Source organism: Callorhinchus milii, unplaced genomic scaffold (genome assembly GCF_018977255.1).
Source record: "Callorhinchus milii isolate IMCB2004 unplaced genomic scaffold, IMCB_Cmil_1.0 Scaffold9, whole genome shotgun sequence".
Taxonomy (NCBI): Eukaryota; Metazoa; Chordata; class Chondrichthyes; order Chimaeriformes; family Callorhinchidae; genus Callorhinchus; species Callorhinchus milii.
In genome coordinates, this window is record NW_024704750.1 from 19359796 (window position 1) to 19387049 (window position 27254).

Below are 27254 nucleotides of genomic sequence, written 5' to 3' on the forward strand. Positions count from 1 at the left end.
TTTGTGGGACATTGCTGGGCCCAATTATGCTGCCTCGTTTGCCTCCAAATACACTTGACTGTGAAGCACTTTGAGACACCCTTCTGATGTGATAAGACGTTATACCAAAAGCAAGGATTATTATTATTATTATTATAAATATTTATGAAGTGGAGTCCTGTAGCTTAGTGGTTAGAGAGCTCGCCTCGCAAGCGAGAGAACCTTAGGCAAAGTTTCCTTACTCCACACACTTCTGTTTACATAGCAGTATGTAGGAACCCGGTTGTTAGTCGATTGGTGGATCACTTTTCCGGAGATAATAATCCTTTCAAAAAAAAATTAATTTGGTCACTCAATCCACGACTGTTTGTGGAACACTGCTGTGTGCAATTGGCTACCGCGCTTCGCCCTCAAAGTTCGCATGCTCTGAGTTCTGTAGCTGTTGACGGAATCTTTTTAAATCTTTTTTTTCTAAAAAAGAATCAAGTTATTTGGGTTTGCTGAACGTAGGGGTTACCCCGACAAAGACACCTCGAGCACACCTCCCTTGCACAGCCTGGCAAAGAACTGCGAGTCTGAAACCCGCTGCAGTGTTGGGAGAGAGAGAGAGAGAGAGATATTCATCATTCCGTTACTTGGTCAAAAGACCCATTGACAAAAGGCTCTTCTTCTGCCTGGAAGGATTTGTGTGTCTTTTCTCAGTGAGCAGTGAAGGAAGTCTCCTCCTGTGTGAATACAGATTACATGCTGGCGTGGGTGGAGGGCGGCTGCATTCCCAGGCCAGGCCACCAGAGGGCAGATTTCAGAGACCAGGAATTGGGTGCCGACAATTGCCACTTGTGTTGCAGTTGAGGTTGCGATGGTTGGGTGAGGCTGGGAATTTTGAGGGCAGCCCAGGGCATTGAACCTCCCTCCCGCCGACTTCAATCGGCCACATCAGCTCCCCCTACCTAGCCAGAGAATGTTACAGCACACAACAAGGCCATTCAGCCCATCGTGCCAGTGTGCCCTCTGGGAGAGCTGTCGTCCAGTCCCACTTCCCTGCCTTTCCCTCCCCACGCCCCCTTTTCAGATATTTCTCTTAATCCCATTAAAAAATATCAAGCGGCGTACATAACAATCTATAGCTGAGTATGTATCAGCCTATAGTCTAGTGTGAGAGACCGACACATGTATTTCTACAACCACAAGTGTTTGTATTTGAGACCCAGAGGATTTGTGGTGTGGAGTCCTGGAAATCGTGGGTTAGAAGTTGTAGTTTCCAACGCCTGGACAGCAAGCCTTCATTGTTGAGCCCTAGACGAACTCGCCAGTTCCTCAGTGTATCTCTGTTTGTACGATACATGTTCAGTCAGAGCACCCATCCGTGGTGTAATTACAATAAGTGCAAAGCAATTTACAAATTGAAAGCATTATTGTCAGTGGAATGGTGCCAGTAGACAGCGAGATGTTTTAAATCGCTGGCAATGGTGCCTGAGCCAACGGCAGAGATGGCCGGGATCTGACCACATTTTGTGGTCAAGTGTGTAGACGGGCCTCGGTGTCTGTGCTAGTGACAACCTTTCGCACCTTCACCCAACTGGGCCCAAGTCCTCTCCAAGCTCCTCTGTCTCCCTGTCTCCCAGCGGATCAAACTTCAAGACCCTCAGCCGCACCTATACATCCCTTCACACTGCAGCACCTATCTATCACTGTGTTGTGCTCCAAACCCACGCTTCTGCCCTTACTCTCCCACCTCCCCCCCCCCCCCCCCCACCCCCTACTCTCCCGCTAACCCTAACACTGGCTTCGTTCCCTTTCAGTGGCTGGTTCCAGGAACTATCTTACAGCGGGAGCGACAACTGAGGAGGGACGAGAGGCATCAAACCAATTCAGAACACAGGGGATCAATGCTGAAGGTAAGGCATTAACAAACTGCCCAATGGCAAATGCAGGTGTCAGCCTGGTTCAGATAGTAGCCTCCGCATTAGAATACTGTCCACATCAGGACTCGGAGCTCACTGTCTGGTCTGACGCTCCCCTGCAATACTGTGGGAGCTCTGCGTTGTCAAAGGAAAGCCACAAATGCCCTTCGAATGAGAAGTTCAGCGTCTGCCTGTTCAGATGGACACTGTTGAGCTCTTCAAAAAGAGAAGGCTGTTTTTCTCTCTCCCAGTGTCCTGGCCAACAATCGCCCAGTGAGAATTGATCATGGCTGTTTGCGGGCGTATTGCTGCGCACAAATTGGCTAGTGTATTGGTCAGTGCGCTCGCCGTGCAAGTGAGAGGAACGGGCAGGGCGAAACCTTAGACAAGTTTTCTCACTCCACACGCCTCTGTTTACCCAGCAGTAACCGGTTGTTAGTCGACTGGGGGAGCGCTTTCCAGGGGTAATAATCCCTAGGTTAAAAAAAGTGTGATCATTGAACCCACGACTGATTTTGGGATACTGTTGTGTGCAATTGGCTGCCGCGTTTGCCCCACAAAATACACGATCAATCCACTTTATAATGTTGTGTGACGCGCTTTGAGTCGTCTCAACAACAGGAGAAGGCGCTGTATCAAATGCAAGGGTTATTGTAGTTGTTCTTGTTGTTGGGAGTGATGTCTGTGAGGCTGTGACCGCTGACTGTCTGATTACAGAATACGCCTGTGATTTTGAGTCCGACTGTGCGTGGACCCTCTCTGATTATAGCGGAGCGGTGGATTGGTCAGTTTCCTCACCTCAGCTGCTCTCTGCAACCGCCCGAGCCGTTTATCCCCAAACCGACTTTTCAACCGGGAATTCTGACGGTAAAGGCAGACACTCGGTCAGCGTTGTGTGTCCCACCCCACCCCCCCCACACATATACACACACACTTTCTTAATCATAACCCAGGCTGACAATCTAATGCAGTGCTGGGGTTCTGCTGCACTGTCAGACATAGGTGCCGTCCTTCGGACAAGATGTTAAACTTGGGCGAGTTTCCTTATTCCACACGCCTCTGTTTACCTAGCAGTAAGTAGGAACCCGGTTGTTAGTCGATTCGCGGATCGCTTTCCAGGAGTAATAATGCATCAAAAAAAAATTTGGTCACTCAATCCACGGCTATTTGTGGGACGCTGCTGTGCGCAATTGGTCGCTGGGTTTCACCCACAAAATACACAGTCAATTCACTTTACAATATATTCTGTGAAGCGCTTTGAGATGTTTCAACGATGTGATAAGTAATACGTGATAAGGCGCTATATCAAATGCAAGTATTACTATATTGTTATTCTTTCTTCCCCATTTTAAGCTGTTTTGCCGTGCGCGAAATTGGCTGCCACACTTGCCTTCAAATACCCAGTCACTACACTCAACATCAATTCCCTGTGAAGTGGTCGGAGAAGTTCTGGCATTTGTAGAACGCGATGGCAAATGCAAAGATCGTGAATGTTAACGAAATTCGCGACTCTCTCTTTCGCAGGTCACTTTCTGCTGCTGAACTCCTCGAAGACCGATGGCAGATGTGACCACAGGGTAACCAGTCCGGTCCTGATGGGCATTTCTGAAGGGTGCCGGCTGCGAGTGGCCTTTTACCAGCGGAACGAGTCGCTCGGCAGTTTCCTGGTGCGGCTCACTCACCTGATGAACGGCTCGACCAGGGAGATCCCCGTCAGGGACTGGAGCCGATCTGAAACGTAAGAGTTTTGGAGATTTACGCCTTTCCGTTTTAAGTCCACTCCCCGCTTACTCCATTGCGATGAAACCTCACAGATGTACCAGGAATGTGGTGTCAGTCTGGCTGAGCTGAAGGCACTCTTAGCCTTAGTCAGGAGGTTGTAGGTTCAAGCCCCACGTCGGGATTTTTAACACGCAGTCTGGGTCACAAACCTGGGGCGCGATGCATTGTCAGAGATGTCTGGATGAGATGTGTGTGGAGTCCCGTAGCTTAGCGGTTAGAGCTCTCGCCACACAATTGAGAGAGGGCCTGGGTTTGATTCCCAGACGGTGAGTGACCTGGACAGTTGATATCAAATAGACGAAGAGCCTTCTTTATCCAAACCCATCTTGGGGTCCTGTGAGTAGGAATACTGGAGACGGCAGCGGTGGCTAATGTGTTACACGAACCATGTAGAGGCAGATACACCCGTGTGAGTGATGGGGTTTTGAATAAACTGTGGCAACAACAATGAGTCATACCTCAAACCTCAACTCGTGGTGAGCGTGTGGCACAGCAAATAGATCTCACATGGCATTTTATTCAAAGCCCAGTAATAAGTCAACTGATATACTTAGGGGCAGTGGTTTTGATTTATAAACACACTTTGGTACAAAAGGAATGGATTAGCATTTAAACAAATCTAGCGCCGATGTGAGTGTGTGCTTCTGTGAGTGGGTGAGTGAGTGACTGTGTGGGCGAGTGAGTGAGCGGTGTGTGAGAGTGTGCATGTCTGTGAGCCTGTGCCGGGGTTTGTAAGTCAGTTTGTGTGAGCGTGTGTACGAGTGTGTACGTTGTTGTTTTGAGAGTGTGTGTGTTGTGCGCACGTGTTTCAGTGGGGGCGCTCACGTGTAAGTCTGTGAGTGTTTTTGTGAATGTGAGAGTGTGTGTGTTGTGATGTGTCTCTGTGAGAGTATGTGTACGAGTGTGGGAGTGCATGTGTGTGTGCACGCGATTGTGAGTGTGAGAGTGTATGTGAAAGTGTGTGCGTGCGTGTGTGTGTAAGAGCGTCTATGAGAAAATGCCATGGTGGCTGGGAGCTTGCTCTATGAGCAGAGAAACCTCCAGCACAGACTAACTGTGTTCTGATAGCTTTGCCTGCAAACTACTCTACTAAGATCATGCTTAAAGGCTGAGTTGAGGAAGGCTCTTGTGGAGCATAAACACCGGCATAGACCAGTTGGGCCAAATAGCCTGTTTCTGTGCTGTATATTCTAATGTATTCTATGTATTCTAGCGCAATAGCTTTGCCTACAAACACACAGTTCACTCAAACTCCACTTTACAGTAAATCCTGTGCAGCGCTTTGAGACGTCCTCCTGACGTGAAAGTCTCTCCATCAAATGCAAGGAATATTAGTAGCGTATTGATCCAGAGAGATTGTTCCGAACACTAAACCAGGGGCAGGTGGAGGCCATTCAGCCGTTCAAGCCTGTTCCACCATTTTATTGGATTAAGGCAGATCTTTTAATCTGATTACTGCCTTTACACACAACAATAACTCTCTTTGTAAAGACCTTTCCAGTGATTTCTGTTCTAAATACTTCAATTCCAGCTAATATCTTGCAGCCCTTTGGTTTTGTGTCCAGACAAGGGGCAAAGAGAGAGAGAGATAGACCAGGAACAGAGAGAGAGGCATATACAATTGGGAAAAAACTGAACAGAATAATTAAAAAAAACATTGTCTCAAGTTTTTCGGCATTGCAACAGAGCAGTTTAACCGTCTTATTTTTAATTGTATAAAGGCTCCTGTTTTGGCTGGGGAGGATTGCATTAATACTTTGTGTAACGCACATCCCCACAGATTGAATTTCAGCTCCCTCATGGAGAACATTCATTTGATTTGTTGATTCAATAACTCGGCCCCTAGTCAGAAAATCAATGATCAGTAAAATATCCGCCCTGGCTGATTACCAAGATAGAGATTGGAAGTGTGTGTGCGTGTGTGTGACTAACAACTGGGTTCCTACGTATTGCTAGGTAACAGGCGTGTGGAGTAAGGAAACTCGCCTAAGGTACCGCCCCACCCGGGAATCGAACCTGGGTCATCTCACTTGCATAACCGCTATGCTATGGGATTTCACATGCCAGTATTTTTGTGTAATCCTTGTTCCTGTTGTTCCGCAGGGATCCCTGGAAATTGCTGTGGACGCCAGTGGGCCCAGTGGATGAGCCAGTGCAGCTGTCCCTGGAATACAGGTCCTGCCTCGGTGTAGAGAACGGGGCCGTAGCTCTGGATTCCATTCAGCTTCAAAACTGCTTCCCTGGTTCATCCCGAGAGTGCAGCAACTGTAAAGGTATAAATAACATTACACCTTAGACATCTCCTGAGCCAAATGCAGAGCGGAGAAGTTGGTCCATTGCAGCAGCTTTTTGTCTGGGTTATAATAAAACCACAATTCACACTTACAATTTACCACTCAGCAAGCTACGGCCTGCTTCATGTCCCCCGCCCGACCCACCCTAGCATCAGCGGTCAGGCTTGCAGCCTCTCTGACACCGACCTTTGGAACTCCATCCCAAATTGCCTCCGGTCTCGCCCCCACCTCTCTTCAAGGCACGTCTCAAGACCATCCTCTTCGACCTCGCCTTTAACCACCCTCCTACCCCCCGCTCTCCACCCCTCCAGATCCCAACCACCAGCTTGGGGGCAAATCCTTGATTGTCCAGTTCCTTGGGACGTCCTCCAGACGTGAAAGATACTACACAAATGTAATTTGTTGTTTTTATTTATACAGCACCTTTCACTTTGGGAGGATGTTTCAAAGAGCTTAACACTAATGGCTGAACACCCAAGCTAGGGGGGGTGGGGGGGGGGGTGGGGGAAGTGGAAATGAGGGTGGTGAGGAGGGGGAAGATGATCAAAAGCACAGACAGAAAAGATGACGTTGAACGAGGGGAAGGAGAAAGCAAGCAAGCTAGTCAGAGGGACTTCAACAACAACAACTTATAGAGCGCCTTTCACGTCGGGAGAACGTCCCAAAGCGCTGAACAGTCAGGTGTCGGGGCCCGAGCATGGGGGAGGGGTGGTGTAGGAGTGAGGGAAGACAGAGAGGTGGGAGGGAGACCAAAGGCACGGTCGAAGAGAAGGGTCTTGAGACCGGCCTTGAAGGAAGTGAGGTGAAGGGACCATGGGATGGAGTTCCAGAGTGTGGGGGCAGAGAAGCTGAAAGTCCGGCCACCGATGGTAGGGCGTGTCGGGCCGGAGACATGGAGCAGGCCGGAGCCCGATGAGCGGAGGGAGCGGGCAGGTCGGTAGGGAGTCAGCAGGTCAGAGAGGTAGGAGGGGGCAAAGCCATGGATGGCCTTAAAGGTAAGGACGAGGATCTTGAACTCAATCCTCTGGGAGATGGGGAATCAGTGGAGTCGGGCGAGGGTGGGAGTGATGGGGTCAACGGAGAGAGTTTCCGGAGAACAGGGGCAGAATGGCTGAAATTTCACTGGCTGAATGCTGAGACGGATAATATAGATTCAACAAGTACAGGAGGAGAGGTCAGCTGAGGTCGTGTCAGTGTCAACCTAGCTCAGTCGGTCACAGACCGCTGGAGGAAACTGCTCCTGAAGTAATTACAGATCACTGACCTCACTCAGAGTGATGAGTGAGGTCAATTTCCATCTTCCCACACTCATTATAAAAGTAGGCACTATCACCTTTTTTTTTAATAACTTTTTACCCTTTCCCAGATCAGTTATTCCAACAGCATGTTGCCTCGGTGCAGCGTGTGGAGTCCTGCAGGGTAGTGGTTATCGAGCTCACCTCGCGAGTGAGAGGATCCGGGTTCGATTCCCGGGCAGGGCGAAACCTTGGGCAAGTTTCCTTACTCCACCTGCCTCCGTTTACTTAGCAATAAGTAGGAACCCAGTTGTGAGTCAATTGCCAGATCGCTTGCCGGGGATAATAACCTAAACCCCCTCCCCCCAAAAAATGTGGTCACTCAATCCACAACTGTTTGTGGGACACTGCTGTGCGAAATTGGCTGCCGCATTTCGTCCACAAAATACAGTCAATCCACTTTACAATGGATATCGTGAAACAGTTTGAGGCGTCTCACCGACGTGATAAGGCGCCATGACAAATGCAAGGATTATTATAATAATAACGTACCCACTATTATCATAATATAATATAATATAATTCTTAGAAGGGATAAAGGGATATGGGGATAAGGCAGGTTGGTGGAATTGGAATAGATAAGCCATTGAATGGCGGGGCAGGCTCTAGGGGCTAAATGGCCTACTCCTGCTCCTAATTCTCATGTTCTTATGTTCTTCTAATAATGTGCTGTACTGTAGTATTTCTGCTGCTGATCCACATATCTTGCTCTTTCCTGTATCTCTGCTCTGTTCAAGGGGATGAGAGTGAAGTGCACGCGTGTACAGGGCAGGGTTCCTTCGCTTGTGAAGTGAGTGGGTGTATTGACAAGTTTAAGGTGTGTGACTTCCACCCTGACTGTCGCGGCGGAGAGGACGAAGGCACCGTGTGTGGTAAGCCACTCGTTATTGCATTACCTCCTATCCCTGTGGCTTGGCAGCTGAGGCGCTCAGGGTAACCTCTGCCTTTTAAACTCCAGCAGGCCTTCTGCCCAGGGGGGCTCACTGCTCCTTTGAAGACGATCTGTGCGGCTGGTTTACGGAAGGGAATGTGACGTCGTGGACGCTGGTCTCCTCTGGCACCATACTGGACACTTCAAGCCCTCTGCTGGGCTCCACACTGGCCGCCACTGGAGGTGAGTCAGCGCAAGGAATCGGGTCAGTTTGTGTTCCATCTGTTAGGTTTTGCAGTGTTTTGTGGGAGGGAGAGGATCAATGCTAATTATTCTAGTAACAGGAGCCAGCCACTGGCCCTTTCGAGTCGCTGAGGCACCAAGGTTCAGTCCTGAACCAGAATGGAAGTGTCCACATCCTCAACCACACCAAACACCACATGACCATCACACCAGCCATCGCCAGGCTCCACCGTCTCCCACCGATCACATCGATTTCAAGTCTTTATCTTCATGTACAAGATCTACATCCTCAGTGCACTTCAGTCACTACTCCCCAAAGCTTTGGAACTCCCTCAATCCCTCCACCTTGCCCTCTCCTAACCCTTTTTTAGATTGCAACTGAAGACCTTTCTCTTCGTCCGTGCTTATGGTCACCCCCTCCCTCCCTCCCCCCCAGCTCGGAGTCAGGCCCTGCCACTGTTAAACGTTCCTTGACTCCGCCCCGCATGAAGGGCGCTGTATAAATGTAAGTTGTTGTCGTCGTCGTTGCAAATCCATTCACACCTTTGCACCTCTTTATCCGTCTAATCTTCTCCTACCCTACCCACTGCTCCCCCCGCCACTCGACTAACTCGGGCTTGCTGCTCATCCCCCCCCAAGTCGCTGACTCAATTCCTACTCCCCAACACTCTGGAACTCCCTCTTTCTACCCCTCCGTCTCACTCCTCTCGATTTCAAGTAATGTCATGGGATCTTTAACGTGCAGGCAGACAGGAACTCACCTTAACATCTATCCGAAGGTCAGCACCTCCAACAATTCAGCGCTCCCCCACCACTGGTTATAATAATAATTCTTGCATTTGATAGAGCGCCTTATCATGTTGTTGAGATATCTCCAAGCGCTTCACAGAATATACTGCAAAATGTATTTTGTGGGCGAAGATTTGGAGGGTCAGCCTAGACCAGGGGTGGGCAAAATACAGGCCATATCCGGCCCACCAAATGATTATATCCGGCCCGTCATTGCGTCTAGCAATGGAAAAAATTATAGTTCGTTCAGTGCCAGAAAGTCGCACAAATTTCGCATTTGAATCTGACCGGGAACATCAGCCAACCACACGGCTTAGTTGTGCGCGCGCTCCCGTAAGTGTTGCATCAGGCTGACGCCAGAAATGTACGGATCGGCAAATCTTCACGGCAACTGCGGCAATACTTTTCACTGAAGAGGACGTTAGTTCGAAATGAATTTATCAAAGAAGCGGAAAGTGGACTCTGAAGACCGAATATTCAACAAAGAATGGACTTCTAAATATTTGTGTTTTACGAGTGTGGGTGGAAAATAAAATATATAAATAAAATAAAAATAAATTTAAAAATAAAGAAAATAAAAACAGTGTGCAGTTACAAAATAAAGTAAGCAATTTTGCATGTTTTTCACTGGCACTCTATGAGAGTTGTGATGTCAAAGACACAGTCCAGTTGATAATTTTTATTCGAGGTATCACCAAACATTTTGAGCTCATAGAAGAATTGGCATCAATCCAGTCAATGAAAGATACGACAACTGGAGAAGACTTTTTGGAGGCAGTAAATAAGTGTATCTTTAAATTAGGAGTGGAGTGGAAAAAATTGGCGAATGTGACCACCGATGGAAGCCCAAATCTGACAGGCAAAAATGTTGGGTTACTGAAAAGAATTCAAGATCAAGTCAAAGAAACAAATCCAGAACAGAATATTGTTTTTCTACACTGCATTATCCACTAAGAGGTCCTCTGTAAGAGTGTTCTAAAACTAAGCAAAGTCGTGGACACAGTTACGGAAGAGGTCAACTACATTCGAGCAAGAGGATTAAACCACAGGCAGTTTGTAACTCTGCTTGAGGAACTGGAATCCAAGCACACGGATGTTCTGTATCACACGAATGTAAGACGGCTTCGTTTAGGAAAGGTCTTGAAAAGAGTGTGGGAACTGATAACAGAGATTAATTTATTGTTGGACATGAAACAAAAAGATTCGGATTTCCCACAGCTGAATGATATGAATTGACTCTCTGATTTCGCACTTGAGTTGCTATCATGGGCCACATGAATGAACTGAATTCAAAGTTGCAATGGAAGGGGGCCTTTGTGCACAATTTGTATTGCAGTGTCAAGCCATTTATGATGAAATTATTTATTTTATCGCGTCAGATAGGAAATAGGCTGTTCGCCCACTTTCCAACTTTGCAGCAGATTACTGTTTATGATCAAAGCCTTAAAAAGTATGCATCGTCACTACTTGACTTACATGCCAAATTTTCTCGCTGATTCCAGGATTTCAATTTGATTGAAAATGATATGTCTTTGGTCTCTTCACCTTTCTTATTTGATGTTGACAAAGCCCCACTTGACCTCCAGCTTGAGCTTATTGACCTGCAATGTGATCCATTGCTTGTGGAGCAATTCAAATCAGTGCCACTTCCCAGTTTTTACGCCTCTCTTAATGAATATACCTTTCCAAAAATAAAGGATTATGCCCTGAGGATGCTATTGCTGTTTGGATCAACATACATATGCAAGGAGACATTTTCTGTGATGCAGTTCAACAAATCAAAACATAGATCTGTGATGACTGATGACCACCTTGCAGCAGGATTCCACAATGCAACAACGGAGATGATGCCTGACTTCAATTATCTGGTTAATGCACATCAGCGCTTTCATTCTTCCCTTTGAGTGGGCTTCTAACATTCTCATCAATACGTGAATAAACAAATAAATATCGAATAAATGTCTGCTCAATGGGTTATTTTTATTTCATCTAATTTAATGAATGTCAATTATATAGACTTTATTTTATGCATGTACAAGTGTAAGTCTTGATTTTGAGCTATTATTAAGCATTTGCATCCATATTAAGTGTGCGGCCCGCGAAGCTTACCAAAACTCATCAAGTGGCTCGCCAGCCAAAATAATTGCCCACCCCTGGTCTAGGCTGTGAGCTCAGAATCCCATATGGTCGCTGGAACCCACTACCTTCCGACTCAAGCGGGAAGTCTGAGCCAGGCCGACATGAATGTTAATGAACAATCCCAGAATGTGCCTGCAAAATGGGTGCTCTCGTGTGGAATTGAAGCAGGAGATGAGAAGCGAGGAGAGCCATGATTGTGAAATCAGGCCCTGGGCTATTGGCAGACAGAGGATTCAGATTATTGCAGTTGCTACAACCTTCATAACAACAAATAAAGTGGTTTTGTTTCTGATCACGGGCCAAAACCAACGCTAAGAATGGGAGAATTTTTAAGAACAGCAATAAAAAGTGAGCAGAGTTCCTGTAGTTCTCTGGGCTCGAGCATTCTTATTTATGGTCAGATGGCCTCCTTCTGTGCCCACAATAATCTGTGTCTTATTTCTGCAGCAGCTGTCAACACGCCAATTCAATAAAGTCAATGATATGAAGCACTCTTGGATTTATATATAAAATAGGGAGCAGGAGATGGTGTTAAATTCATACAAGATGTGGCCTTAGCCCCTGATTGGAATATGACAGCCATTTATACAGCGTAATAACTTACTCCTCTATAGCACAAATTTGTGAGGAAGAGAGAACAGCACAGACTCAATGGGGGGAGCGAGCACCAGCACAGACACGATGGGGAGAGTGCAGGGAATGGGGTTAGAGTAGAGAGCTCCAGTGAACACCAGCACAGATCTGATGTTCTGAGCTTTCTATGATTAAGGTAAAGTGAGCTCTTAACACCAGGATCAGCTGAGGGATGATTTGCCCATATCAGAAAGCCAGTGCGCTTTACAGTCCCTTCTCCTTGCTCCCTGCCCTTGACTTCTTCAAGGCCCGTCTGAAGGCCCTCCTCTTCGTCCGCGTCTTCGGTCACCCTCCTACCCCCTCCCACCCTGCCCTCCACCCGTACTGATCCCAACCCCCAGCTCGGGTACAAATCCTTGACAGTCCAGTGCCTTGGGACATTCTCCCGATGCTGTACAAATGTATTATATTGTTGTTGCCCCTGCAGTGGATGCCTCAGTATAACAGGGTTCCATAGGCAATCACTCCAGCACAGATTCCTCTCAGCCTAACCAGTCACTATTTGTTTCTTTCAACAGGCCATTTCCTCTACCTACGAGCAGAGCAGGGCAGGGGCTATGCCACGGCTCAGAGCCCCCTCCTGCCTCCCACCGCTGCTGCACAAGACTGCCAGGTGCCTTTCCTTTACGTTCAGTGTTCCTTCCGTTCGGCGAGGCACACGAGACACAGGGGCACAGCACGCAGGGCACAGCACACAGGGGCAAAGCACACAGGGGCAGAGCGTGCAGGGGCACAGCTGGTGAGCAATGCAGCTCAGCATGAAAAGCATCTGCGAGAAAGAACTCACTGACTAACAACTTGATCCTAAAAAGGCAAAGCTCTTTACGACTCTTCCCTCTGTCTGCACCACAGGTCCAGTTCTCTGTGTACATTTACGGCCTGTACAACGGCACCGTGTCCCTTTATGTGGAGGAGAACAGCATGTTGGGGAAGGCGCCCCTCATGTGGGAGCAGGCAGGGGGCTGGATGGATCGCTGGCTCATGGTGGCCCTGCATTTGCCGAACCTGAAGAGCTGGTAAGGGAAACATCAACAGCCAGCAATTACATCTCTACAGCGCTTTTCACATCGGAAAGATGGTCCAAGGCGCTGGACAGTCAGGGGAGTAAGAGCCAAGGGAAGCTCAGTGGGAAGCTCACACCGTATTCTGGTTGCTGGATTGAAAGCAGCAAATCCAGCAAAAAAAAAGATTCTTTAGCCGTTCTTAATCCAGGTACCAGAACAGGGGCAGGGAGTGGGGGTTAACTGGACAGTAATCAGGAAGCTTCCTATCCCTGAGCACAGACATTCTCAATCCACTTGTTAGCTCTCTCATCAGTTGTCTCAGCACAGATGCAAATCAGTTGATCCCCAGACATCATACTCAGGCTGTATGTTGGAGAGCAATGAGGATGGTCCTCAGTGATAGAGGAATGAGCTATAAGCTATAATCAGACAAACTAGGGCTCTTCAGTCTTGAGAGAACATATCTCAAAGGGGATTTGTAGAGGTGTATAACATTTTAAAATGGATTTGGAAAAGTAAACCCGGATCAATACTTTAGGATGCACTAAAGACAGAAGAACAGGATGAGGTAGGTTATTGAGTTGTAATGGGCAATTTCAGAAGAGTCACCAGTTGTTCTTTACCCAGAGGATAATGAACGATTGGAACAGGTTGCCAGGAAGGGTGGTTGAAGCCAGGACACTGGACTTACTTAAAAACTAGCTTGATGCTGTGATGGGAGGATGGTAAATGCTCTGGGACACTACCTTGCCTGAGGGGTGCTATATAAATGCAAATTGTTGTTGTTGGTGGTGATGGTGAGGTGGGTGTTCTGGAGGGATGAGATGAAATGGGTCGAAGGGCCATCTTCATCCAAACCGATTTCGGAATCGTGTAGTGCTTAGTGCACTCACCTCGCAAGCAAGAGGACTCGGGTTCAATTTATCAGGAGGGATGAAACCTTAGTCAAGTTTGCTTACTCTGAAAGCGATCCGCAAATTGACTAACAACCGGGTTTTTACTTACTGCTAGGTAAACAGAGGCGTGTGGAGTAAGGAAACTTGAGTTAGATTTTGCCACGCCCGGGAATCGAACCCAGGTCCTCTCACTTGCAAAGTAAATGCTCTAACCACTGCTCTACAGGACTCTACACCTTACAGGGTTAACACTCAATATCTCCTGACCCCAGGTTCCGGCTGAAACTGCACGCCGCTTGGGAATCCAGCTCCGCAACAGACATCGCTTTGGACAACATCACCTTCGGAGGCACTTGCTTTTTCCCTGGTGAGGAGCCAGGGCCTGAACTCATGATGTGAAATGTTAATGCACTCAGGTCCCGGAGAGCTCTGCAGGGAATGTTAACTAACAGCAGGCTTATGCCACTCTTTCTAAATCACCTCCAGGAGTTCACTGCACACTAAATATGTTCCCCCGAGTGTTGTTTTATTGCAGAGCAGAGAGTTTCCTCTGTTTTTTCCAGCTCTATTCCATATTTTTCCATCAATGCATTACTCAAATCTGGTGTTGCACAGTCTGTAATGTGTAAATACTCTCTCTCTCATGCTCTCTTTTTTTCTCTCTTTATCTCTCTATTTTTTCTCTCACTCTTTCCATCTGTTTTGGCCAGATTGTATTTTTCTTTGTGTGTATCTTTCACTCTCCCTTTGTCCCTCTCTCCTCTGCCCATCCCACATCCATCTCTCTGCGGCTTTCTGCCAGGGATTTACTCCACTCAATGACGTAGATTTTTTTTACAGCCTCCAGAATTTGGCAAATTGTTGAATTCAGTCTTGCCTTTGAAGCCAGTTTTGTGCAGATCGTAAAAGACACTTACAGAAAAGCAGCTTCAAAACTAAGGCTGAATTTGCTCTGAAATATTATGAGGAAATCCAGAGTGAGGTGGAACGTTACGCCTTGTCTGGTTTACTCACAATAGTAATTCCTGTGGAGCAATTTTTAGATTTTTGTTTCGGTCAGTTGGGTGTCCGAGGAAACTTGCCACCGTGCTTAAGAGTATCCAAACCAAGCTGAGAACTCCAGGCATCCCACCAACACATGGAAATTCCAGAGACAGATTATTGGAATGGAGCGCGCACTCTCTCCCAGGTGTTCTGGCCAACACTTGGGGCTTGAACCCACAACCTTGAGACGCTGAGGCAAGAGCGATACCACTGAACCAGGTTGACGCACAAGCTTTGTAGCCTTACATGAATAAACGAGCTGCACTTTTGGATTTCCGCTGTTGTGTTGTGTTAGTGAGGGCATGTCCCTGTACGGCTGAGATGGGGAGCTCCTGTTATGCCGGGATCTCAGCGTCCCCACGCTGGTTTTGCCGAGTCTGGTTTCTGCTCGAATTTATTCTGCCTTTATCGCCCACAGCAGGGAATGAAGCCTTGTCCCCGGAGGATGATGTCTCCGGCGCATTGCATCAGCCCGAAGAGCTGCCGTTGCTCCTTCCTCTGCCAGAGCAGGCTCCATCAGGTAAGAGCTGTGCAATAACAATAATAATAATAATAATAATAATAATCCTTGCATTTGATATAGCGCTTTTCACGTTGGGAGGACGTCCCAAAGCGCTTCACAGAATATACTGTAAAGTGAATTGACTGTATATTTTGTGGGCAAAACACAGCAGACAATTGCACAAAGCAGCGTCCCACAAACAGTTGTGGATTAGGTGACTTAATTTTTTTTAAAAGGAATTATTACCCCTGAAAAGCGATCTGCCAATCGGCGAACAACCGGGTTCCTAATTACTGCTGGGTAAACAGAGGCATGTGGATTAAGGAATGTTTCGCCTAACATTGCCTAAAGTTTTGCCTTGCCGGGAATTGAACCCAGGTCTCTCACTTGCGGGGTGAGTGCTCTAACCACTGAGCTACAGGAATCCATGTAATACCATACATGTGTATATTTGTGGGCGAACAAGCCTCACTTCGGAACCTTAAGCTGATATGTCCACAGACCAGGAGATCAGCCTGTTTCCAAAGACTCCATTCGGCTGCCTCCGGTCTCCTGCATATCCCTCGTTCCCTCTGCTCCACTATTGGCGGCTGTGCTTTCAGCCACTGCCTCCCAAAATTCTGGAACTCTCTCTTTCAGACCCTCTGCTTTGCCTCCTCCTTCCCCATCTTCAGATCTCACCGGAACACTCTTTGACTGTGACTATGGTCACCTCCCACCTCCCCCAAGTTTACAAAGAGTTGGGGTATCATAAGGCAATTCATGATATTCTGGGCCAACAATGGTTTACTTATCAACCGGGTGCCTGAAATATATGGGAAACAATCACCATTGCTGAAGATTCTTCAAACCAAACTACTGAGGCTTCCACGTACATATGCCACCTACGCAAGGTGCTGAGACTCACCTACAAATCCCTTCATGCTCTGGCACCTCCCTACCTCTCCGCCCTGCTTCCTCCCGACTCCACCACCCACCACCTCCGTTCGGCTGATTCTAGCTTCCTCCTTGTCCCCTCCACTCTACCATCGGTGGACATGCTTTCAGCCATACCCTGAGACTGTGAACTTTCTTCCTCAGACCCTCTGCCTTGCCTCCCCCTTACTCACTTCAGATCACACCTGAAGATCTTCTTCTTTGACCATGTGTCCCTCTCCCCGGCTCAGTGTCAGGCTCCACCACTGTTAAGCGCTCAGAGACGCCACCCCACGTGAAGGGCACTATAATACAAATTCATGTTGTTGTTGTTGTTCTCTAACACTGATCCATTGCCTTGTGATTATAGACTACTCAGACGTGATGTGGTTGTTCACCTCGTGCGGAGCCAGTGGACCCCATGGTCCCACTCAGGCTCAGTGTAACAACGCCTACAGACGCACGAACATGTCCGTGCTTCTGGGGACAAAGGGCCCACTGCAGGGGGTTCAGACCTGGCAGATTCCAGTCACCAGCAAATACATGTAAGCTCGTCACCCTGCCTCTATCGTCTCACACTCACACCAGGCACTGACTGACGCTGACACTCGCGGTTCTGAGCGCAGGATGGGCACAGATGAGGGTGGCCCACTCGCCCTGTCTGATCTCATCCTTTCAAAATCCCGACCCGACCATCATCACAGTAACAAACTGCTTCTTAAATGAGTCCGGTGTCCCAGCCTCCATCACCTTTCCTGCTAAACCAGTTCTCAGTGTAAAGAAATACTTCCTGGTCTATAATAATAATAATATATTATTATTATTACCAGGAATAATTATAATAATAATTATTATTATTATCCTTGCATTTGATATAGCGCCTTATCACGTCATTGAGACGTCTCAAAGACATTCACAGAGTATATTGTAAAGTGGATTGACTGTGCATTTTGTGGGCGAAACGCGGCAGCCAATTGCTCGCAGCAATATCCCATAAACAGTTGTGGATTGAGGGACCAATTTTTTTTGTTTGTTTTATCTTTTTGAAGGGATTATTACCCCAAGAAAACGATCTGCCAATCGATTAACAACCGGGTTCTTACTTACTGCTAGGTAAACAGAGGCGTGTGGAGTAAGGTTTTGCCCCACCCTGGAATCGAACCTGGATCCTCTCGCTTGTGTGAGGCGAGCGCGCTTACCACTACGCTACAGGACACCGCGTCCTCTACGGGTACCCAGCCAGCTGTGTAAAGCACTTTGAGATGTCCTGCTGACCCTCTAGATATGTGCGTATTGTATGGTACTGATCCTCTCGTGCCCCAGTTTTCACTTCAGAAAGTTCCTCTTCTCCGCAGAGTTTCGGCTTACGGAGCCGCCGGAGGTAAAGGAGCCAAGAACACAAACAGGAGGTCCCACGGAGTCTTCATCTCAGCCATCTTTCACTTCGAGAAGGGAGACAATCTCTACATTCTAGTGGGACAGAAAGGAGAAGATGCCTGTCCAGGGGTATGTTCTGGGCATCAGAACACACACTCTACACACACACCATACGCACACACACACTATACACACACATACACCATACACACATACACACACCATACACACACACATCACACACACACACATTATACACACACACACCATGAACACACACACCATACACACACCCACACACCATACACACACGCACACCATACACTCACACACATACCATATACACATACACACACCACACACACACACATGCCTTACACACACACGCCAGACACACACACACCAGACACACCCATCAAACACACACACTAAACATACATACACAACACACACCCTCCACCTTCCCCAACCCCGATCCCCAGCTCAGGTCCGAAGCTTGGTCTGTCCAGCGCCTTGGGACGTCCTCCCGACGTGAAATGTGCTGTACAAGTGTAATTTTGTTGTTGTTGTTCCTGTAGTCACGTAGTGTAGTGGTTAGTGTGCTCGCCTCGCAAACGAGGTTTAATGCAGGGCGAAACCTTTGGCCAGTTCCCTTACTCTACGGGGCTCTGTTTACCTAGTAGTAAGTAGGAACCTGATTCTTAGTCGATTGGCAGATCGTTTTTGCAAGAGTAATAATCCACCCCTAAAAATAAATTTCGTCACTCAATCCATCACTGTTTGTGCGCAATTGGTTGCCACATTTCACCTACAAAATACACAGTCTCTTCACTTTACAATATATTCCGTGAAGTGATTTGTTACGTAATAAGATGCTATATCAAATGCAAGGGTTATTATTATTAATCCCACCCAATGGTGACATGCAATATCTCAAGACAACTGGACCGCACCTCATAAAAACTTCAGTAACATCTCTGCTTTTTCCTTGTAGAAGAACCCGGTGACCCAGAAGATCTGTTTGGGAGAGTCGTCCATCATTGAAGATGATGACCATGCCAATGACGAAATGTTGCAGTGGGCAGGAGGTGGAGGAGGAGGTGGTGGAGCTACCTATATCTTCAGGGTATGAGCTCTTTGTTACAGGAGCTGTTGTGTCTATCAGAGGGAGTGTGCGAGTTATTTCTTAAGCACATCGGCTCTTTGCGCAGAACATCTCCACAAGACTGGGCAAGAGGGATGAGATGGAGCAGAGAAGGTTGAGATGGGGCCTGATAGAGGTGGACAAAATTATGTGGGGTTTCGACAGAATGAATAGGGAGAAGCTATTTACACTGGTTGGGGAGACAGTGACGATGGGCCATAGATTTAGCAGAGTGAAAAGAGGTTTTTTTCACTCTGAGTTATTGGGATGCGGAATGTGCTGCAAAGAAAGGTACTGGAGGCAGAGACCATTGTGGGTTTCAAGAGGGAAGTAGACAGGTCTATGAAAGATAGAGGCTTGAAGGGGTGTGGAGATAAGGCAGGGTTGAAAGAACAGTCTGCTCTAAGAGCTGATGCAGGCTTGATTGGTAAAAAAAAGCCTCCTTCTGCGCTGCAAAATGTCTATGATTCTACGAGTCAAGAGGAAGTGGTCAGGGTTTGCCCAGCTTGTGTTATAAAAGCCTTTTGGTTGTAGGAGGAAGGTAAGATTGAGGGAGATGATTTGAGACCCTGGAAAGACAGTGGTAGAGTAGGAAATGTTAGTTCAAATCACAAATCACAGTTAGTTTCAACTCAGTGAGGATGTAGAGAGGTGGAAGGGCACTCTCCCTCAATCCCTCCACCTTGCTCCCTCTTCCCCATCTCTGGGTCGCACCTGAAGACTTGCCTCTTTGACCTTGCTTACGGTTACCTTCCCCCCCAACTTAGCTTTGTGCTCCGCCACTGTCAAGCGCTCTGGGACGCTACCCTGCACGAGGAGCGCTATATAACAAGTTAATGTTATTACCAATGCCTGTTATTACCAACTGCGTTCTGCTTTCCTGTACAGATGGTGAAAGGGGCTCCAGAGTTGCTGCTGGTGGCTGCTGGAGGGGGAGGAAAGGCCTATATGGAGGATCCAAACAGCTCTATGGATGACACATTACTGGAGCAGTATGAAAATGACACATTAGCGCCTGGAGTCAATGGTCGAATCGGAGCAGCAGGTTAGCACACACAAAGCGCAGGGTGTTCACAAAGTCCTGTTACCAGCCCCACGTTATATTTTTTTTCTCTTTCTACAGTAGCACTGACTGTAGCGTCTGACTGAAGCATGCGCAAGAATGATGATAATTGTACTTAGAAGTACGTCATTGTAATCAGTACAAGAGTTCAACTGTATTTTAGACGAACAGATGATCGGTGTGAGTGAGTGCCAACATTTTCGTGGCAGATAATGAACTCTCGGCTCGCTGGTCTTCCCAACTCTTCCTTCTACAAGCTGCAGATTATTCAAAATTCTGCTGCTAGTATCCTCTCCCGCACTAGGCTTTGCGAGCCTATCACCTCCATTTTCGCCCGGCTCCATTGGCTCCCCAACCCCAAAAGGATCGAGTTCAAAATCCTCGTCCTGACTTTTAAAGCTCTTCACTGGGTTGACCCACCCTATGGTTCTAAGCTCTCTGAAACACTACCCTGGATGGAGGGCGCTATATAAGTCCAAGTTCTTGTTGTTAATAGTGCTATGGGATCTTTAATGCCCCCTTGAACAGGCTGACTGGACCTCAGTTTAATGTCTTATCTGAAGGACGGCGCCTCTTGAAAATGCAGCACTCCCCCACCACCCTCCCCAGGACTGAATTGGAGTGTCGGCCTAGACTGTTGGCAGAAAGTCCCCGACATGGGCTGAACCCACAACTTTCTGATGAAAATTCCAGTTATTGGATTGAATCTCAACCCTGTGGTAGATAAATAGAGAGAAAAGAGCTAGGGGAGAAAGCGTGAGATTGATGAATGTTCATTGACATCACCTCTGCTCGGCCTGTGGAGTTTATTTAAGCATTGCATTTAATACAGCACCTCTCACATCGGGAAGAAGTCTCAAAGGAAAATTTACTGTGAGGTGTAGTGACTGTGTGCTTTGTCGGCAATCGCCCTTACTTTTAACCCTGGTGTATCTTCTTGTGTTTCTACCCCACATCTGAGCCATGACCCACTCTGCCTTCCCCCACCTCCGCAACGTCCCCCGGCTCCGCAGGCCACCGAAACCTCATACACGCCTTCATTACATTGAGGCTCAACCATGCAAACTCATTGCTTGTCGGCCTCCCTAACTTCTCCCTCCACAGGCTGCAGGTCATCCAGAACTCTGCAGTCCGTGTCCTCTCCCGCACTAGGCTCCGTGACCTTATCACTCCCCCCATCCTCGCCCGACTCCACTGGCTTCCCATCAAAGAGAGGATACAGTTCAAGACCCTGGTCCTCAACTTCAAAGCCCTCCATGGCCTTGCTACTCCCTACCTCTGCTACCACCTAACCTCCTACCATCCTGCCCGCTCCCTCCACTCAGTGGGCTCCGGCCTGCTTTACGTCCCCCCCGCCTCGCTCGCCCCACTATTGGCGGGCGGGCCTTCTGCCACTCTGCCCCCAACATCTGGAACTCCACCCTGCAGTCCCGCCGCCTCGCCCCCTCCCTTGCACCTTCAAAACCCATCTCAAGACCCCCCCCCTCTTCAACCGTGCTTTCGATCTCCTTCCTCCCCCCATGCCCTCCACCCTACCCAACCCCGACCCCCAGCTCAGGTCTGTAACTTTGTCTGTCCAGCGCCTTGGGACATCCTCCCGACGTGAAACAAATGTAATTTTGTTTCTGTTGTTGTCCTGACGACTTTGTCCTGTGTTTGCAGGAGGAGGCGGTGGTTGGAATGACGTGACCAAGCTGCCCTGGGCTGGGAAGTCGCTAACGGAGGGCGCTGAGGGGGGCTCTGCCTGTCCGCAGGCTCTCGAGAAACTGTACTGGGCAACCCACGGGGGTTTCGGAGGAGGAGGTGGTGCGTGCACAGCTGGAGGTGGAGGTGGTGGTTACAGAGGTAGACTTGTTCACACTTGTTCCCGTGTCCCACATCCCCGTGTTCCGCATCTCCGCATTGCTGCGTGCCCGTGTTCCCGCATCCCCGTGTCCCCGCGGTTCCGTGTCCCTATGTTCCTATGGTCCTGTGTTAATCTGTCAGGTGGAGATGCCGCTGAAGTTGATGAACTGATGGCAGATGGACTCGATGGGATTTCGTTTATCAATCCAGTTGGAGAGATCTATATTCACCCATTGGCAGGTACAGCAGTGAGCAATTCTGTCTCTCTTTCACAGTGTGTGTGGGTGTGTGGCTCCCTTTCTTAAACACACATTGTGTGTGTGTGTGTGTATGTGTATGTCTCTCTCTTTCTCAAACACACGTTATGTGTATGTGTGTGTCTCTCTCTTTCTCAAACACACATTGTGTGTGTGTCTCTCTCATCTCTCTCTCTCACACACACATCGGATGCATCTCTGCCTCTCTCTGCCTGCAGCCATGGAGAGTCATGGAGAAGTTGATATCCGGATTCACATCAACTGCAGTCACTGTGAAATGGACCACTGCAAGCGGGACTTGGATTCTAAGCAGATCCAGTGTCTGTGTGAGAATGGCAAAGTCCTAGCCAGCGACAATGTAACATGCACAGGTAAGGAACACATTGCAAGTACAGTAAGTCTCCATTACCGCCCTGTCCAATACTCTTACTGTTGGCACAGGGTTAGGCATGACACTGGCCACAGAACAGATAGAGAGGAAACTAGGGACAAAATAATATTCTGTTTCCAGGCGGACATTGTAACTGGGCGAAAAGATCTGGTCTAATTAATTCTTTATAAAGATTGTAAACCCATTGGTCGTCAGCAGAGGAACTTTTCCTGTCATTGAAGAGATTGGTTTCACACCCACTGTTCCGTTTCTTCCCTCAGTTCCAAGTACTTCCCAGGAGGCAAGTCATCACCTCTCTCTCTCGCTCGTCATTGCTCTGGTCACGTCCACCATTGTCACAGGGGTATTCCTGACCTGTGCTGGGCTTGCTCTCAGTAAGTACCTCGTAATGAGCCACACAGTTACACTCTCACCCACCAGTTATACCGACTTTAAGATTCGCTATTACTGTAGTAGTTGGTTGGCTTTGTTAGTTTTTACCAGGTAGAGTGGTTGAGGTTAGGACATTGGACATTGGACATTGACCAAACAGCTTGATGCTGCAATGGGAGGATGTTAGATTGGCTGACTAGGTATATTTGACTCTCTACCAGTGTTGAGACCAGGCAACAGTAACGACGACGACTACAACAAAAACAACAACACGTTATATGTGTATTACGTCTTTCACTTTGGTAAGATGTCCCAAGGCAGTAAAGAGTCAAGGATTTGGACCCGAGCTGGGGGTTGGAATCAGGAGGGGTGGAGGGCAGGGAGTGTAGGGTAAGGAGTGTTACCAAAGGTGTGGTCGAAGAGGAGGATCTTGAGACGGGCCTTGAAGGAGGCAAGGGAGGGGGTGAGGCGAGGGGGCTGTGAGATGGAGTTCCAAAGGGTGGGGGAAGAGAAGCTGAAGGCCCGACCCCTGATGGTAGGGCGGGTAGGACCAGGGATGTGGAGCATCGTTAGTCGAGCGGAGGGAGCGGACAGCCCAGTATGGAGTAAGCAAGTCTCAGGGTTAGGGAGGAGAAAGACCATGGAGGACTTGTACAGACACTGTGTAAAATCACAGAAACTTCAGCACACACATCCATTTACTATGAGTTCGAGTCCAATGTATCTGGTGGGGATCAGTCGGGGAAGATAAGAGCCGCTGTGACTGGAGGCTTGGGGCGATGTGGCCTCTGAGGGAAGAAGACTAGGGATGATGAAAATATAATGTAATAATAATAAATAATCCTTGAATTTGATATAGGGCCTTATCACGTCTCAAAGCGCTTCACGGCATATATTGTAAAGTGAAATTTGGCCACTCACTCATTGGCTGGGAAACTGCTGTGCGCAATTGGCTGCCACACGTTTCACCCACAAAATACATGGTCAATCCAGTTTACAGTATATTCTTTGAAGCGCTTTGAGGCGTCTTAACGACGTGATAAGGATTATTATTATTCTTTATTCCGCCCTCTGCAGTTTATTATCGTAAGAACAACCAGCTCCAGGCAGTCAGGGCAAAGCTCCAGAGCCCAGAGTACAAGCTGAGCAAATCAGGACTTCCACCATCATGACCGACTATAACCCAAACTACTGCTTCGCTGGCAAGATGGCCTCCCTCAACGAGCTCAAGGAGGTGCCCAGGAAACACATCTCCTTACTGCGGTACGTGCTGTTTGCTCTAGTCATGCAGTGTAAGTCACAGATTGTACAGGGTGTTCGCAAAGTCAAGCTGGACAGAGTGAGTTTGACAAGGAATCTGACTTATCCCTGTTGTTGGGACTCTCTGTGACTTAGACCCCAGTGACAGCCGTCCTGATGCTCGTCCTAATGCTGCATATTGTTATGTTTTCTCTGACTTTTTGGATTGGGCTCCACCACTAACCAAGCATTGGTTCTGTTCTCCAGGGCACTTGGTCACGGGGCTTTCGGGGAAGTATACGAGGGTCACGTTGTGGGAATCGGGGGTGAATCTGTCCCTCTGCAGGTTGCAATAAAGGTTAGTGAATGACTTCATATTCAGGTCACTTCTTCCCTTGATGCCTGGCTTAGTGCCTGCCTGGCTCAGTTGGTAGCACTCTGGCCTCTGAGTCAGAAAAAAAGCGGGTTCAAGCCTCACATAGGGAATGGAGCTTACACTCCAGAATGACACTCCAGTGCAGTCCTGGCAGAGTGTTGCGTTGTTGGAGATGCCGTACTTCGGATGAGTCATTAAACCAAGGTCCCGTCTGCCTGTTCAGGTGGACGTTAAAGATCCCAATGGCACTATTCGAAAAGAGAAAGGAGTTTCTCCCTGTGTCCTGGCCAACAAATCCTCCAGATAAAATGATCATTCACGTCATGTCTGTTGTGGAACATTGCTGTGCCAAATTGGCTGCATTGTTCACCCACAAAATATAGTCACTCCACTTTACAATATTGTACTAGCAGTCATAGGTCATAGTCATGTGCCTTGAACTCACAAGCTTCCAAAGCTGAGAGTGCTACCGACTAGTGGAAACCAGGAACTCTCTCCCCCAAAAGACTGGGTGCTGTATCAATTGAAATTTTCAAGACTGAACTGGATAGATATTTGTTCGATAAGGGTATCGAGGGATATGGAGCAAAGGCATGTAAATGGATGTGTACATACAGATCAGGCATGATTTAGCATGGCAGAACAGGCTCGAGCGGCTGAATTGCCTACTCCTGTTCCTCTGAGCCCAGCTGACTGAGTTATGGAGCTCTCTGAGCCAGTTTAGGTCAATCTTCAAATTGAACATTCCATGTAATAAAATAATTAATGCATCTTCCTCTTTCAGACTCTCCCAGAGATTTGCTCAGAGCAAGATGAAATGGATTTCCTGATGGAGGCTCTGATTATAAGGTAAAGCTCCAACACTCGGGTTCTTTATTCCCTCCAGAGTCTACGCAAGCCAGAAAGCCTTCACTCTGTATTCAGGCTTAGGAACGAACGTAGGAATCGCTAGTCGATAAAGGACCAAGGTCCATCTGGTTTTTGATGTTAATGATTAAGTGATGCCATGAGCAGTGGGTTTGGGGCTATGAGCGGTAGAGAACAGAACTCTTCAGCGCAGAAAATCTCTTCAGTTCTGCCTTAACTCAGAAGCTGTTTTGCCAGCAGCAAAAAACAGACTAAATTTAAGAATTTTCCCTTGTTCCGAGCCATCTGTGGAGTCCTGTAGCTTAGTTTGCTCGCCTCGCAAACGAGAGCACTTGGGTTTGATTCTCTGGTGAGATGAAAGCTTCAGCAAGTTTCCTTACTCTACATGCCTCTGTTTACCTATCAGTAACAACAACAACAACGAAAGTACACTTATAGAGCGCCTTTCACGTCGGGAGGACGTCCCAAAGCGCTGAACAGTTAGGTGTCGGGGCCTGAGCATGGGGGAGGGGTGGTGTAGGGGTTAGGGAAGACAGAGAGGTGGGAGGGAGACCAAAGGTACGGTCGAAGAGAAGCGGCTTGAGACCGACCTTGAAGGAGGCAAGGAAGGAGGCGAGGTGAAGGGACTGTAGAATGGAGTTCCAGAGTCTGGGGGCAGAGAGGCTGAAAGCCCGGCCACCGATGGAACACGGTTTTTAGTCAATTGGCAGATCGCTTTTCCGGTGCTAATAATCCCTTCAAAAAAATGATAATAATACTCAATCCACGACTGTTTGTGGGATACTACTGTGCGCAATTGGTTGCCACGTTTCGCCCACAAAACATACAGGTAATTCACTTTACAGTGTATTCTGTGAAGCTCTTTGAGACATCTAGAAGACATGATAAGGTGCTATATCAAATGCAAGAATATTATTATTATAGTTCGCCTTCCACCAATACTCCAGCTGAGGTCTAACCAGTGACTTATAAAGGGATAGCAGAACTTACTTGCTTTTGTACTCTATCTCTATTCTGATGATCTTAAATCGAAGACAGTTGGTCCTGCAAGTTAGGAACCGGTGGTCTTTAGAACGTGTTCCATAAGCGCTCTGAGATGGCGACCGGTATGAAGGGCGCTATATAAATGTAAGTTGTTGTTGTATGTGTCTCTATGTGTCTCTTTGCTTCCTTTGCAGTAAGTTTAACCACCAGAATATTGTGCGATGTATCGGAGTGAGCCTGCAAGCCCTGCCCAGGTTCATCCTCCTCGAGCTCATGACTGGAGGAGACATGAAGACCTTTCTCAGAGAGAACAGGCCAAAAGCTGTAAGGAATCCAATCACAGTTGATCCTATGAAGGGCTCTGAGACGTCCTCCTGACGTGAAAGGCGCTGTATCAAATGCAAGGACTTTGTGATAATACAGAGCAGTGTCCTTCCAGCTGAGTCACAGAGGGTGCTTGGTTACACAAAGACGGGTTGACACAGTTAAGCTATAATTACACACTACCTGCCTCCAAACATAATATCACACATGCAGCACAATGTACCTGCTACAACCCATCTAGACTGAGTGCTGGGCCAACCTTACAACACGAGGTACATTGTAGTGTCAGTGAAACTAACATGACGTCTCTACTTCACACCCTGTTGTTTTTCCCTTGGCCGGATCGCTGCCTGTTTTTTGCACCTATGCTTGCCCCACGCTGGCTCGCTGACACAGTGAGGATAGGGAGAGGGAGAGCTCGATACAGCTGCTTCTTTTACAAGAAGTGCAGAAAGATGGCCTCAAAGTTAAGAGTGAATTCAACGTCAATTCTGGGTGTTGTGAAGCACTAAGAAAACCGAGTAACTCTCAAACCTGGTTGAGTTTCTCACAATTTATTTTTATACACCGACTTTCCACGTATCAGGAGGACATCCCAAAGCACTTCACACAAGGGAGCCCGAGCTGAGGGGAGGAGAAGGTTGCCAAAAGCACAGTTGAAAACGTAGGTTTTAATGAATAAGGAAAAGCCACACAGACCTTCATGTCTTGTTATTATAATAATA

The 27254-nt window shown here is 47.8% G+C and overlaps 1 protein-coding gene across 1 annotated transcript in view; it reads left to right on the plus strand.

The window, feature by feature from the left end:
- The window catches only part of ltk (leukocyte receptor tyrosine kinase), a 54380-nt gene that overhangs the window by 18634 nt on the left and 8492 nt on the right, over positions 1-27254 (plus strand). Inside the window, 23 exon segments of the mRNA XM_007889542.2 lie at positions 1782-1877; positions 2601-2750; positions 3408-3621; positions 5769-5938; positions 7992-8126; positions 8216-8368; positions 12448-12542; positions 12782-12945; positions 14102-14196; positions 15292-15393; positions 16661-16835; positions 17646-17796; positions 18662-18793; positions 19700-19856; positions 21537-21719; positions 21861-21959; positions 22195-22347; positions 22628-22741; positions 23817-23888; positions 23891-24002; positions 24246-24336; positions 25139-25203; positions 26400-26529. Coding sequence (XP_007887733.2) covers positions 1782-1877; positions 2601-2750; positions 3408-3621; positions 5769-5938; positions 7992-8126; positions 8216-8368; positions 12448-12542; positions 12782-12945; positions 14102-14196; positions 15292-15393; positions 16661-16835; positions 17646-17796; positions 18662-18793; positions 19700-19856; positions 21537-21719; positions 21861-21959; positions 22195-22347; positions 22628-22741; positions 23817-23888; positions 23891-24002; positions 24246-24336; positions 25139-25203; positions 26400-26529 — 3008 coding nt within the window.